Below are 16,558 nucleotides of genomic sequence, written 5' to 3'. Positions count from 1 at the left end.
ATTGCAGAACCCTAACAACCCTAATAAGGAAAGAGACTGAGGGGTGGTTTTGGATAGTAAGCTGTCGCCAGAGGAACACAAAGAACATTGAAAGAGAAGTGTATGCGTTTCTAGTGAGACGAACTCACTAGAAAGAAGACGAGAGAGATATCAAATAATATACACCTGGAAGATACTGGAGGGCCAAGTACCAAATCTACACGTTAAAATAACAACGTACTGGAGTGAACGATATGGAAGAAAATGCAGAATAGAACCAGTGAAGAGCAGAGGGGCCATAGGCACAATCAGAGAACACTGTATAAACATCAGAGGTCCGCGGTTGTTCAACGTCCTCCCAGCAAGCATAAGAAATATTGCCGGAACAACCGTGGACATCTTCAAGAGGAAACTAGATTTATTCCTCCAAGGAGTGCCGGACCAACCGGGCTGTGGTGGGTATGTGGGCCTGCGGGCCGCTCCAAGCAACAGCCTAGTGGACCAAACTCTCACAAGTCAAGCCTGGCCTCGGGCCGGGCTTGGGGAGTAGAAGAACTCCCAGAACCCCATCAACCAGGTATCAACCAGGTTGCTTTCCAACCTCAGACTTGCTTTTAATTATATGGATAGGGAAATACTAAAGAAAGTGTTCATGACTTTTGTGGGACCAAAATTTGAATATGCATCAGTTGTATGGTGCCCAAATCTCAAGAAGCCCATAAAGAAACTGGAAAAGGTTCAACTGCGTGCTACAAAATGGCTTCAGGAACTGAAAAACAAAGAGTTACGTGGAGAGACTAGAGGCACTAAACATGCCAAAACTAGAAGATAGAAGAGAAGTGATATGACCACTACTTACAAAATACTAAGAGGAACCATCCAATTTGACAAAAAGGAATTCTTGAAAACTAGCAACATCACAAACAAGAGATCACAGATTCAAGCAAAGGAAACACAGATGCCGAAAAAATATTAGAAAGTTTTCTTTTGCAGAGTGGTAGACGATTGGAACAAGCTAAGTGAGAAGGTGGGAGGCCAAAACCATCATTAGTTTCAAAGCATTATATGACAAAGAGTACTGTACTGGGAAGACAGGACGCCACTAGCGTAGCTCTCATCCTGTAACTACACAGGTAATTGCTCCAGGCAGAACCAACCAAATATAAATCACCAAAGGACCCCTCAGGAAGCCTGCCGGTTCATTTTTCACTAGAAAAGAATGAGAATGCTGAAAACAAACATACATACATCAAAACCAAAGAAACAGAACCCCTGCCTCCAAAGGAGAACCTTCAAGATCCCCAGTCCTACAGCCAGAGGCAAGAACCAACACAAAGACAGCCTTCAGAAATAGATCATGAGAAGGGGAACCGTAAACTGAGGTGAGGAATGAAAACCCAAAGCTCGGTCAAGGAACCAGAACAGCTCAGTAGAAGCATGAGCATGCTGGAAGTGAAAGAACATGTGAGATAACTTGCAATATGGCACTGTGGAGATATGAACACCAAACACAAGTAACAGCAACTCTGCTAATGCTAAACAATAAGAGGTGACAGTGCTAAGCATGAGATGCCAATTGAGAAACAACCAAGACAAAAAGGACAAGACATACCTGACCAAAACCAAAGCTGATGAAGAGACGAGTAGTGGTGAAACGAGCACCGATCAACTTCATACAATCGCTATAAAGAAAAATGCAAGTGGGACACCAACAAACCAGCCACCTATTTGCCATATAATTGGGAGTAGACACGGGTCAAAAACTCCAGATCCAATGAACAGCAGAGAAGTTTGAACAACCGAAGTACACAACCAGGCCAATTTGCTAGAAGAGGCGGAGCCTCAGAAAAATGCCCAGGTTCAGACACCAGGCTAGCAGTACAAGAAACCAAGACTGGGCTAGCCACCAAGGAGTAACAAAGCCACACTTCCCAAGAATGACTCCAGACTAGATAATACCCATCAACCATCAACCGAAGGTGGTTAAAAAGGTAAATGCACCTCCACCTCTGCTAGTTCAGTCAAAAGGCATACACCATGAGAGCCTCACAATCAGGGAATGGAGCTACATAGGAGGGAAGGTGCCAGATTCATGCCTACATAAAGAGGTCCACCTTAGGGTTACCAAACATCTCTCAGTCAACGGAAGGGTGCATCAGCGACAACCACTCAGTGGAAACGAGATGGAAGTGAAACAACCCATCCACAAGAAAATATAACACGTGACAGGTAAAAACAAGAGAAGTATGCATCTCTTTGTTACTTAATAACAATAATACAGTAGTATGATAACTTGTTACTTAATTTCTATGAAGTTCCACACCTGTGGAACTTTATCTTTCCCTCGTGTGGCCTCTAAGAATACAGGCCACACGAACCGTGTGGAGGACCAAACCCCAAGAAGTCAGAAGCCGAGCTACCTGAAGCATTCAGCTACACAGGGGTGATGGACTAAGTGACCCCTCGATTCAGGCAATGAACCACTGGGAAGCAGAGTGAAACTGGAGCAAGGAGCCCAGTGAAAGCTGAATCCTCCTAAGAGCATGCCACACAGCTGCAAACAATGTGCTGTGCACCTGAAGGAAAAGGCCCAACCACCAATCTTGGATGGCCTGGTAAGCACTTGTCATGAAGCCCTAACTCAAAGATGAGGCATCTGTGAATACACTGAGCAGCAGGAAGATAGTGCCTTGGAACCGAGCCCAAAAAACCCAAAAGGGAAGCCAGCAAAGCAAAAGCCAACAAAGGGCAGAGTAGGCAGTCCCGAGAATGGTGAAACAGGCCGAACCAGAGAAACTGATATAACGCTTAGAGTCAAACCCTTCCCAGAGGAAAGACAATGCACATGAAATTCAGGCTCCCACAGAACAGAAGACACCAGAAAAGATAACTCTGTGTAAGGGCAGTATTAGTGGGTACCCAGGGAAGAAAACCATAACCACATGTAGCCCAAAACCCAGCAAGAGCTAAGCCCACACAAGCAGTTGGATAAAAAACATGCACATAAAGCAAACACTAAAAGAAGGAACAATACAGTGTACAACATGCAAATAGTCCCAGCAGAACAAAGTCCAAGGATGTCCAGCACTTAGCTTAAAGCAACAGAGCTTGCCCATGACTGGCAGACCTGAATACTACAGGCAAACCTATACACTGCCATATTGGTAACAGATCAGACCAGGGGACCAAGCTGAGGGCTGGGGACCAGGCGGCCTAGTGGTGGTAAGCGGTACTAATGAATTTCAAGCTAGTTTAAGTAAATCCCTTGTTCTGCGCGAATCATTTGCAGAGTTGTTTGATGGTTTTGAAGCTTCATTTTCCATGAACCCTCCAGTTGTCTGTATGGCTTCACTGACTTTCTGGAGTCTTTTTCTGGTGGGTTGGTGTGCTGCCACTCACTCCCTGTGCCTCTTTGGGGTGTAAGGTCCCAGATCAGCCAAACAAAACTTCCACAACTAATGCAACCTCTTAGTATGGAGCAATTTCAGCAAGATAGCTTCAAGAAGCCACTAGAGGGGCTTTTCCCCCAAAAAATCAGCAGTTTTAATGCTCTGCCTGAAACATTTGCTGGACACTATTGCCTGAGTATGATATAATACATAATTATGCTTTGCACTTAAAAAACAGAATATGAGCGAAGAATGAAGATTGTCTCTAAATCAAAAATGTTTGGGGAACATATGTACAGGCCACTCTTGATCCTAAGTGGGTATTCACCCATACACTCAATATGTATTGTTCTTTAAATGAAAAATTTACCTTCCTCCATTACCATTAAATTTATTATATACAAAATATAAATAAATGAAACTTGGTACAGGTATTTTCAGAACAAATACCAGCTACATGATCTCCAATTCGTAAACTCCTTATACAGTACAGTACAGGGGTATTAACAAATTTATGTTACTGTACCTTTAATTGAAAATTTATTAAATTAATAGTAAATGAGATATGGAAGCTTATTCATTCTCAGAATAACAATTGTGGCACTTCATTTGAGCCAAACTTTAACCTCTATTCAATGAAACTAAATTTTTAGATGAAAAACCAATCATTCAATTAGTTTAACAAACCCACGGGCATTCCCATTCCCAAAAACAAATTCACTAGCTCAAAATTTTAAATTAATTATGTTTTATTAACCATCAACATAGTCATTCCTGCCTACGTGCAAAAAATTTAAAATTAAAAAAAAAAAATACTTTTACTTACAGAATTATACATTTGTATGCAAAATGTAAGAAAACTGAAAACAAAAATTTAAATATGCACTTTTTATTGGTTGGACGAGCTGTGACAGGTTGCATTGTGGAATGTGTAGAGGCATAACGTCTTTGCTGACACAGTGGTAATTACCAAAGTGTAATTACCTAAGTGTAGCTACAGGATGAGAGCTACACTCGTAGTATTCTTTGAAACTACTGACGGTTTTGGCCTCCACCAACTTCTCACTTAGCTTGTTCCAATCATCTACCACTCTGTTTGCGAAAGGTAACTTTATAATGTTATTTCGGCACCTTTGTTTCCTTAGCTTGAATCTGTGTCCCCTTGTTTGTGGTGTTGCTGATTTCAGGAATTCCTCTGTCAATTTGGTTGATTCCTGTTAGTATTTTGTATGGTGGTGATACTACCCTCACCTCTTTTTCTTCTGTCTTCTAGTTTTGGCATGTTTAATGCCTCTAGTCGCTCCTCGTAACTCTTTGTTTTTCAGTTCCGGAAGCCATTTTGTAGCATGCTGCTGCAACTTTTCCAGTTTCTTTATGTGCTTCTTGAGATTTGGGCACCATACAACTGCTGCATATTCCAATTTTGTTCTCACAAAAGTCATGAACTGTTTCTTAAGTATTTTACCATCCATATAATTAAAAGCAAGTCTGAAGTTGGAAAACAACACGTACACTCTTCTCACAATGTTCTTTGTATGTTCCTCTGGCAACAGTTTACTATCCAAAACCACCCCTAAATCTTGTCCTTTATTAGTTCTGTAATTTCTTTCCACATGATTTGTAAGTTGTGTGTGGTCTATTTTCTCCAATTCCACATTTCATAACAGCATTTATTCACATTGAATTCCATTTGCCACTTTATGCTCCAAGCACTTATGTTAACTAGATTGATTTGAAGGGCATTACAATCATCTGCACCTCCTATCTTTCCCAGTATCTTAGCATCATCTGCAAACATATTCAAATAATTCTGTATTCCTTCTGGTAGATCATTTATGTAGACGATGAACATTACTGGTGCAAGAACTGAATATTGTGGTACTCCGCTAGTAACACTCCTCCAGTCAGATACATTGTCTCTGATTACTGCCCTCATCTGTCTGACAATTAGAAAATTTTTCACCCATGTCAGAAGTCTTCCTGTCACTCCTCCAGCATGCTCCTGTTTCCAGAACAGCCTCTTGAGTGAGATTGTCAAAAGCCATTTTTAGGTCCAAATAGACATAATCAACCCAACAACCTCTTTCCTGTATTATCCCTGTGGCTTTATCATAAAAATTAAGTAGATTTGTTACACAGGATCTTCCTGCTCAAAAACCAACTGTATGTCCATTATTATGTCATTACTCTCTAGGTTTTCAACCCATTTGGATTTAACTATTGTTTCTAGTGTTTTGATTACCATGCTTGTTAATGATATGGGGCTATAATTTAGAGGTTCCTTTTGACCACCATTTTTATAGATTAGTACTATGTTTGCCTTTTTCCATATATTTGCTAAGATTTCTATGCAAAGGATGTCTGGAATATTAGAGTGGAATGCTCAGCTCAGTTGCACATTCTCGCAGCACCCAAGGTGAAACTCCATCAGGTCCAACTGCTTTATTTCTTCCTAGCCCCTTGAGTAATTTTTCCACTTCGTGTTGAGATACAGTACCGCTATGTATTCTTTGGCGTGCTCTGGAATTGGTATTGGGTTCGATTCTATGAAATCCTCATTTTGTACAAACACACTTTGGAACTGTTCATTTAGCATTTCACACATTTCTTTTTCATTCTTAGTAGTCCTGTTAGCGATTCTCAATCTTTGGATTTTATCCTTTACATGCAGCTTGCTTTTAATGAATTTATGGAAAAGACCTGGATCTGTTTTACATTCATCCGATATATCTTTCTAAAAGTTCCTTTCTGCCTCTCTCCTCACTGTTGTGTAATTGTTTCTTGCTTGCTTGTAGTGCTGGTATGTTAGTGAGTTAGGCCTTTTCCTATACTGTACTCGTGATATGATGTGATGGATGATACGGTGTAGAAGATACAATGTTAGTGTTCACCTTGGATTTTTCTTTGATCGTTAATCATTTTTTCATGGATTTACTATAATTATTTGGTACCTCAAGGTACCAAATTACCTCTCTTTCCCTTGATGTACTCCTGATGAAGGTCACAACTATGACACAAATTCCCATCTGTATCAGTTGGATTATGTAAGTTTTGCAGCCCTAGACATTGATAATAGGCTTATTGCTTTGCTACCTTGTTTCCTCACTTTCTGTGATTTAACATTTGCCCTTAGTGTTTCATAGGTTTAGGTCAACAGTTTAGATTATGCAATCCAGCAGTCCTGAATATTAGCAGCTCTTGATAATAGGATATTTCTAATAAAGATTTTTTCTAATACTTGCCACTGATTTTTACTTAGTATACCATTGCCCTAGTTGGCCTATTCTGTATTGATGACTAAACCAATCTCATTTGCCTTGGGATTCAATTGTTAATCTTTGTTGATTTGCTCAATAAAATATCCATGATTTAACTTAAAAAATGAGAGAAAGTAATACCTGTAAATGTTATATTGATCAATATAGAGCACAACTTTATACACATCAAAGATCTTTTATTCTTTAATTTAAACTACTCTCTCCTTCTTTACAAGAAAATTATACTTGTTCTGGTTTATTCTCCCTGCATTCCTGTTTCTGGTTATTTGTTCCCCCTTTGGGAATTTGAGCCACCTGGGGTAAGGTGATTTCATTGGCCACTGCTCTCTTCCCTACTCCATTCTAGCCTAACTATTGATAAAAAAAGCCAGTTTAACCCCAGGGCTGTGCAACTATTAATAGCCGACAACACCGCTATGCAAAGAAAACAAAATTTAAACAAAAAATTTCCTTCTAAGATTGTTAAAATGTGTTCCCTGATCACAGGGAAAAAATATAAATTACAGACGACATATTTTAGCCATGATTAGGCGAGGAAGTCTGGTAAGATGCAGGCGGTGAAAGAGTACACTTCATAGCTGGTCTTATCTAGCAGAGCCATCAGGCGGGAGTTACCGCAAAGATATTATTACCTAATTATTTCAATGTTTCTGATTGAATTTTCACAGTTTTTTGCAGTAATATTATTCAATGGTGTGTAGTGATATATTTATATAATAAAATGTGTAAACTATCACTATTCTCAAAATGATGGTGAGCATATTAGTGATTCAATTATTATATTCATAAAACAATGAAAGATTATTTTTGCTGTTATTACACTATATTACACTATATACACACGTGTTATATATAACTATCTACATTTTTTGTTAACCATAACGAACAACTAAGCTGGTATGATGAGTCCAAACAATATAGCGGCCACCACACACTGGTCAGCTGACGATGCCACCTCACTGCCATGAGTCCTCCTCCAACCATACTACGGACATCGTTAAGTTCTTACCACAATGCTGCTATTATCAGAATCCTGGTCACTAAATCCTGTAAATGAATAATTTTCCACAAGTTTATTTTGTACAGGAACACGAGAAGTCGTTTCAAGATTCTTAGATGAACCAAACAATGTGCGGTGCTGCTGCTACCTGCCTAGCACTGTGGACATTTTGAACAGCATTGCGTTCACTTATTATCTGAACATTGCACAGTCTTTATCACAGTGAGGCTCTTCTGTAATACTATCATCACTAAATAATAGCAGTTACATATATATTTTGACATATTTTTAACAGCAGTGAGCTCCTGCTGCATGCACCAGCCTTGGTTGCTCACTCAGAACTAAGGCCTTCACACCCAGGAATGGTACCTGCTTGATGGGGGTTCTGGGAGTTCTTCTACTCCCAAAGCCCAGCCTGAGGCCAAGCTTGACTCGTGAAAGCTTGGTCCAACATGCTGTTACTTGTAGCGGCCAGCAGCCCCACATATCCACCATAGGCTGGTTGGCCTGGCACTTCTTGAAGAAAATTATCTAGTTTTCTCTTGAAGATGTCCACAGTTGTTCCGGCAATATTTCTTGCTCACGATTTGTATTTTAAATGGCGTCTGTTTACTGGAGCCTTGAGGAAGCTGATGTGAACCCCCATGAAGCTGCAGGACTTTTAAATCTTATGAAGTACAGCACTTTAAAACACACATATATATATATATGTATATACACACAAAGAATACTGTGCAAGGAGCCTATGCTATGCTTTACTACAAGTATTTCAGAATTATTTTTAAATACATGGACGATGAAAATACTAAAGAAATTTTTAATAATCTTTGAGAGACCAAAGTTGGAATATGCAGTGGTTGTATGGTGCCCATATCTTAAGAAGCACATCAGCAAACTGGAAAAAGTGCAAAGACATGCAACTAAATGACTTCCGAAACTGAAAGACAAGAGCTATGCGGAGAGGTTAGAGGCATTAAATATGGCAAAACTAGAAGATAGAAGAAAAAGAGCCGACATGATCACTACGTACAAAATAGTAACGAGAATCCCTAATGATAGGGAAGAATTACCGAGACATGGAACTTCAAGAACATGAGGTCATAAATTTAAGCTAACTAAACAAAGTTGCCAAAGAAATACTGTATAAGAAAATTAACTTTCACAAAGTGGTAGACGGTTGGAAAGAGTTAAGTGTGAGAGAGTGATGAAGGCAAAAACCATCAGTAGTTTCAAAGCGTTATATAACAAAGAGTGCTGGGAAGACAGGACACCATATGCGTAGCTCTTATCCTGTGACAACACTTAGGTCACTCTGTGTATGACTACACGCACACAGAGGAGCAGTAACACAGGAGCAACAACACAGAGAGCTGAAGGATTAACTCACTATTATCGAAGTCATACTGTGGGAGAGAGCTTCGCAAGTGGTGTACCTGATATTATCACAGACTGAGATCAATTATATAGAGTGGAGAGTGATGATTACTGAAAAATATATACAGCATTGGGAAAATTTATAGGATGGTCTGTCACACGGAAGCAGAGAAAAATCAAAATGACAAAGGCAATGGATACTGAACTGTCAACAAGAGTCTAAAATTTCTCCTGGTTTCACTGAGGAATAAATAAGGAATGGAAGTTTTCTTTGCAGGTTGGTGAAGGTTGAGGATCTGCTAAAAATTCATGAAGGAATATTTCTTTCATTTGAAAAAGAAAATGAAGATCTTAAAAGGTAAGGAGGTAAGGGAAGGAAATTATCAGGAGAAATCACCAAACCATTACGACTCTATACAGTAGCACCTGGAAGGGATCAGGGTAAGGATTTGGGATGGGACAGCAAGAAGGGAATGGTGCCCAACCACTTGGACGGTTGAGGATTGAACGCCGACCTGCATGAAATAAGACTGTCACTACTGACCAGCCCAAATGGTTGGGTGGTTAAGGAGGTAAAGGTAAGATAATGAGACAGGGAGGAATAGAGGAACTAGTGAAAGAAATTGAAACATGGAAAATGAATGGAAATGAATTTGAAGTAAAAAAGTAGATAGATACTGTACTGTAGATATGGACAAGAATTAAGAAAAACTATACAGGCTATCCAAAACAAAGGGTTAGGCAAGGATTTTCTAAGAGAAAATGTGGGTAACTCAATTGGAGGTTACTAAAGGAGTGGAAGTGTAAGGAGGATATAAAAAACAATCACAGAAGTATGTCTAGAAGTCAAAAACAGAATTAAGCAGTCAGGAACTGACATCAGACAGGCACTTAGGAAAGAACTGGATACCAGCAGAAAATTAGTACAGAACACTGTAGATAGAAGTCCATACTGTAATAATTTTTTATATTTGGAAAGGAAGATACATTATAGTATCACACCACCACCTGCTGTTGTTATGTCCTTTCTGAAAGGTGGGTGGTATCCTGAAAAATGGAATTCCCCTTCAATTATGTCATCTTATCACCATGTTTTGCCGAGCCCAAAGTGTGGGGGATTCTCACATCTTAGTATGTACAGACAATGCATTAAATACATTTACAGTACTGTACTAGGTTTTTGGCATTAGTGTAAAAGCAATTTAAACTCCTGACATTGCTTTTAGGAGTTAAGGGATTGTATATTATTATTATATTATTATTTCGCATGTTGACCCTTTTGTTTTGTGCCTGCTTGTCATTGGAGATGAATAGGGTTAGTTCTGCCTCGCTGGGTAAAAGACTATGTCCTCTCCTCTTTCTACTATCATGATCATGTGCCCTTTTATCTTCAGCTTTAAATTTTTATTTTGATCTGTGTTTCCTAACTCCTTTAGATTATCTCTCAGTTCTTTGTCCTTTTTTATTTTTTTGGTGTTTCACTGTGAGGTTTGGGAACATTTATGTGTTGATATATCTATCTAGATGTCTTAGGCTTTGTGCATTTGAATATTTTCCTTTTGTGTTCGTGATTTGTGATGGTTATACTGTATATAAACCTGACTGCAACCATCAATGTAGGAATTAAACATCATGGGATCCTCAAAATTTTTATGGTGCAATATACTAGCTGGAAATGTTAGCAAACTGACTGTGGGAGTATGCTACAGGGGCAGATAAGCGCTTCAGCAAAGGAAGTTGCAAATCACAAGACAAAAACTGGGTGAATCTAACATCACAACCAGAGGGAGAACAATTTCTTCATTTGGTACAGGACTCATTTCTCATACAGCATATGACAGAGGCCCATCCCCCCCACCCCTGAGGTAACAGCAGCATGCTAGATCTTGTGCTAACATCAGAAGAGAGTATGATCAATCATATTCAGGTAAAAAAGAAGCTCACCAGTTTCATGTGACCACAATATTCTAAGATGGAATACAATTACAGCACAAAAACCCATATAAAGGCCCAGGACAGCAGCTTTCTAGGCTATCTTCATGATTATCATAGAATGAGACATGAGGTAAAGTAAATATCAGAAGAAAGCACTAAGCTATTATAACTATACCGCACTTGGAAGGGATGCAAGAAAAAGGATTTATGACAGAACGAAGGAAGGAATGGTGCTCAACCAATTGGACAGTCTAGGATTGAAAGCCAACCTGCAAGAGGCGAGACTGTTGTTCTACCGTCCAGTCCATGTGGTTGGATAATGAAACAGGAATTGTATAAAACCTCCTGGAAGGAGTTAAAATGAGATCAAGGCATGGAAGCTTTATGGAAAATTTAAAACAGGTTATCTGTGAACTAGATGGATGCAGCAGTAAAAAAAAAAAAAAAAAACTTGCTCAATACATAAAGAAAGATGCAATGTCTTTTAATATCTACATAAATAAGAATAAATGGTAAAGTACACTTACTAGAATGGATTAAACAATGATAAAAACAAAGAAAGCAAAGAGTTGTCCTAAATACATATAGAAACAAATCTAACTGAAGAAATGTGCTAAGTGGGGGCCTGCAAGGGTCCATCTAGGAGCCAACCCTTTTTCTCATATACATCAATGACATGAATGAGAATATTAAAAAATACATTGTAAAATCTGCAGCCGACACTAAGATCTATGGTAAAGTAGTAAGTACAAATAATAAAGCCTTATAGAACCTACATGAATTCCACAAAAGGTCAGAAAACTGGCAAATTATTTTTAATTTGAAAAATGAAAGACCTTGCATATAGGGCATAACAATGCATATCAGAGCTAACAAATAAACAACACTACCAAGCAGCAGATTGAAGAAGAAAAAGAGCCTAGGAGTCAGAATTCCACCAGTCATTGAAAGCTGCACAACAAGCGGGAGATGCAGTAAAATAAAAAATAAACCCACCCAAACCCTAGGAATAGTCTAACAAACCTTTGACTTCAAAGAAAAGAAAGTGGCTATTCAACTGTACAAATCTCTAGTGCACCCCTATTTGGACTACTATACAAATGGAGTGCACTAGAGACTTCATTTTCATTTTCAATCTTGAAGTAAAAAACTTTCATTTTGAGAATGATATACGTATCTGCTTTTGAGAAAGTACAACACAGTGACAAAAATATCAAAGAACTAAGTCAACTCCCCTACCAAGAAAGGTTGAGGGCCACAGGACTAAGAACACTGCAAAACAGACAACAGGGCAGATCTCATACAAACTTTTAAAATACTGAACAAAGTATTGACCCAGACCGCTTCTTTAAAAGGTCACATTCAACACATACAAGGGGCAACATCTTCAATCTCTACAAGCCACAATGTAGGACAGAAAAGAGGAGATGCCTTTTCAATAAACTCATGGAACTGTCTACCCATCAAAGCCGTTCAAAATCAGTTGAAAACCAGATAAAAAATCTAGTTGAAAATATGGTGAACCTTTGACAAGATAGATGGTGGCTTTCAGGTAATGCAGGTAAAAATCTACTTGGTTTATCAAGTAAACTTTCTTTACTTGCACGTGACCTTCTCCTGCAGCCTACCTACTTGGCCCTTCAAGTAAACCTTCCACTCAACCATCGCTTGTACAAATGCATATGATGTACCTGTATTCAAATAGTGCAGGAGAAAGTATTGCACTATTTTGGATAGACTATAGATTCAAGGAGAAATGTGTTATTTAGATACAAAATAATGGAACTTTATAATCTATGTAATAGGCATTTAATAAACAAACATGCAACAACACTTGAATACAGCTAAAGAAAACTTTAAACATCCTAACTAAACCAAATAGACTACTATGCAATGATCACATTACTGTACCTCCAAAACCAAAATAAAAAGTTGTCTATGAATGCAGTATTTGATATGTGAATAACAAATTAGTGAACATATAGTCTATGTTAAATGCACTGTTAGAACAGATCATATCAGAGGACATCCAGCACTTTTTCAAAAGTAATTTAAGAATTACAGTATTTGAATACTAAACCTTTACCTAACATTAGGCATCTCATAGTACAGTTGCCTTCATTCTCAAGTCACAATCAGGAATCCTGATTTCGATTCCTGGGAGAGGCAGAAATGGTTGGGCAAATTTCATTTCACCTAAAGCCTCCGTTCACCTAGCAGTAAATAGTCACCTAGGTAACTGTTATAGAGTTGCATCCTGGGGAAAGGAGAGTCTAGACCAAGGGTAGGGAACCTTTTAAAATGTGTCATTCAATTGGCAGTAATTTTCTAAAAAGTTCTTCTTTCTCCACTGGAGAAAAATATGCTTGAACGCATTCTTAAAGAGCTTTGTTTAGGTGACCAATATGTGTATGCTTGACAACAAAATGGTTACGAGTATTATGGTTGGCACGCATGCTACTGCTTCTCCTCCCCTGGCCTAGACTAAATTGGATGGAGTATGGTCAAAATGTACATAGGAATTTTATGTAAAGCCTGTTTTCTAATTGTTAAAACTGTATGTATTATTTGATTTGGCTGGTTCAAGTAATGTTAGGTTAGGCTGGCTTAGATAGGTTAACAAAATATATAAACTGTTAGTGAACGAGATGTGTGAAAGGACTAGAACCCTATTATATACAAGGCCATGAAGCAATGCACTATTAGGATACAAGATATAAAAAGAAAAGTATCAATGCACTTATTGAGCAATAGTGGTAAGGTTTCAGCAGCACATAATGAGCTCTGGAAATGAACCGAAGGGTAAGCCAGGCTTCCTGATATGGTCCACTCTCCAACGATGCACGTAACACACACACACATAAACACACACATGCCAGCCATCATAATGGAAAATGGTGCCTGTACACAGAAACATGCCCTCAAATATCACTCATTCTATGCAGTATTTAAATGTCCGATTTCATTATGAGCAGCTATAAAACGTTTTATGAGATGATGTCAATAAGAGCAGGAGATCACTAAGCATTATATGATAGTAAAGGACTCAAATGTAATGTGTACTGAATACACATTTCAAGATCATTATAAATAATGACACTTTAAAGGCTAGTCTAGTATACTTTGAGTGGCAGTTTAGGCACTACACGTATATATACAGAATATAATAAGGTGGTAATGAAGGCCTTGAGTGTTAGGAGGAGTGAGACTTAAGTCTTTGTCTAGCACTCCACACTAACACTCGCACATCAACACCAGCACCCAAACTCAACATGTCCCGGAACGTGTCTACATACCTGACTTCTTTTTGGGCATGGTTGTAGAAGAGAGTGGGTGTAGTAGTGTGCAGAAGGAGGAGGAGTGTGTGGTGGAGGAGCCGCGGCGGTGTGTGGCTCCGGGCGGTGAGTCCCCCCCAGCAGGCGTCTCCCTCAGTGCTGCTTCTGCTGGCTTATTACCACACTCTCTCACACCCCATAACCTCCCCTCCTCGCTCTACCACAACCACATGCATCTTTAGTTACTCTTACTGCTCACTTACTTACAGGCGCCGGGGAGAAATAGTTATTTTTGCCTTTGTTATTGTTTTGATAAATGTTTACAGATGGCACTCGGATCGCTCAGCGACACACCACAACTAGTCCCCAAGACCATCCACCTCGCTCCTTCCAGTCTTCTTATAACATTGCTTCATTAAGCAATTGTATAATTAATGTAGCGCATTATGTATAGCACAGCAAATCCATAATGAATAATATAACTCCCAGAAGTGAGTTATGTGTATAGTTTACCCGGGCGAAGTGCACCTCACAAGCATCTCCAACAACATTTGCCTCCTGGACAGAAGCATTAATTTACCTAAATTTACCTGAGGGCCACCATCTATCTAGTGGCCTCAATGGGGAGAGGGAGCCGTCGGCTTGTCAAAGGTTTCCCTCATTTTTTCATGAGGATTTTTTTCCAAATGGATTTGGATCTGCAGTAATGTCTGGCATTTGCGGCTTCGGGGAGTGAGCGGTTCCATGGGTTTTACCTGAATTTACCTGAGGGGCCACTAATACTAGTGGCCTCGACAAGGACAGAAAGCCGGCGGCTTGTTAAAGGTCTCCCCATTTGCCCTTTATATAATAATGGGTTTATAATAACTGTTACGGCCCTATTGGGTCGCAACTGGGTTCTCGATCCTCTGATGTTATTAGAGTTTGGGTATCCGGCCCCAAGTCAGTAGTGGCTTTCAAGGGGTGTGTTCTGTAACGCAAGTAAATGAAAGGGGAAGGGATACAAATACACTAATTTAAATATATATATTAACCACCACCATTAATATATATCTCACAGTCACTCGCTGGGACTATAACTACACTTATATACAATAACTTGTCTTCCTCCGAAGACACAGGATGCTCTACGGTGTTCACGATGAGTAGCCCTGGTTCTCTTCTTTGTGGCCCACGATGAATCCTTCGATTCCCTAGGCGAATCTACCCTGGCCACAGGCCAGCCAAATCACAGTCCCACTGGGTACACCGTCGTGGAGGCCTTCAACCACAAATCCAGCCTGTAGCTGGCAGGTTCCAATCAGCTCTGCTGCGTAGGCCACTCCACGACCGATACTAGGGTTGCGAGCCCTAGGCAGGAGCCTCGTGTGATTCCACAGATCACTCTCCTCACCACAGTGGCTAGTCTCTTTCACCAGTCAACCCCCGGGTACGACGATTCCTCAACTCTGCCACGTCACAGGCAGGCTAACACTCTCAGCAGTGTTTCGTCCGGGAGCAACTCACAGCTTCTGCAGCAAACACGTGGAGAGACTTTGGCTGCCTTGGGTAGACTGCCCATCGTCCGATACAGCAGTCCCAGGTCGACTCTGTAATCAGACACGTCATTAGTACTAGGGACACTCTAGGGCACCTCACTTACAGGCTTAGACACAAACGCCCACCTATCCACTCCATAGATGGCGTTGCTGTCTAAGCGTCACCTCACCAGAGGTCAGCAGCGGCTATGTCACGAGCTGATTAAGACGGGAAACCAGCTCCTGTGGCCGGTATATCCCGCCCTCGCTAGATGGCGTCGTCCATTTGGAGGGGGTTTTGGGAGCCGACTCACAGATGGCGTGGACGTCACTGCTCCTGTGCTACGACGCTTGGCTCGGGTCCGTAACAATAACTCATTGTAGACAGGCAGCCAGTTTATTCGTACAGTACACGTCAGGCTTACATCGAGGTGACGAGGTCCCTTCTCCCACAAGGACGAATTACTGACCCTTCCTAGGATGCAACCCCACAACAAGCTGACTCCTTGGTACATATTGTTTATAAATCTTGTTTATCTGTATCTTCTGCTACCCAGTCTCCCAATCTTTATGTACCCAATCTGAACATCTTTACCACTGTGATCATTGCTGTCTTATATGTGCTGTCAATCTGCTGTATGGTGTCTATTAACCTTGTTTAAATTACTAATCAAGCTGTCAATGTAATCAATCAGAGCTTTAATATAACAATGTGCTTTAATATACCTACTTATCTCTCTCATCTCATTTTTCTCTTGTAATGTATCTTTATCATTTATCAATTCTGATTGAAATTACCTACTTAAAATTA

The 16,558-nt window shown here is 39.9% G+C and overlaps 1 protein-coding gene across 6 annotated transcripts in view; it reads right to left on the bottom strand.

Annotated features, from left to right (window-relative positions):
- The window catches only part of pygo (pygopus family PHD finger), an 85,801-nt gene extending 71,012 nt beyond the window's left edge, over positions 1-14,789 (bottom strand). For 2 of the 6 annotated variants that reach the window (XM_069321880.1, XM_045725911.2), the window contains exon 1: positions 14,252-14,760. In XM_069321880.1, coding sequence (XP_069177981.1) covers positions 14,252-14,270 — 19 coding nt within the window. In that variant the 5' untranslated portion in view covers positions 14,271-14,760. Of the gene's footprint in view, positions 1-14,251 lie in introns of all 6 variants that reach the window. The other 4 variants (XM_045725903.2, XM_045725893.2, XM_045725886.2 and 1 more) reach the window with 4 other exon arrangements.
- Positions 14,790-16,558: the final 1,769 nt, after the last annotated feature.

The sequence above is a fragment of the Procambarus clarkii genome, chromosome 10 (assembly GCF_040958095.1).
Source record: "Procambarus clarkii isolate CNS0578487 chromosome 10, FALCON_Pclarkii_2.0, whole genome shotgun sequence".
Taxonomy (NCBI): domain Eukaryota; kingdom Metazoa; phylum Arthropoda; class Malacostraca; order Decapoda; family Cambaridae; genus Procambarus; species Procambarus clarkii.
This window is presented reverse-complemented; position numbering and strand designations above follow the sequence as displayed.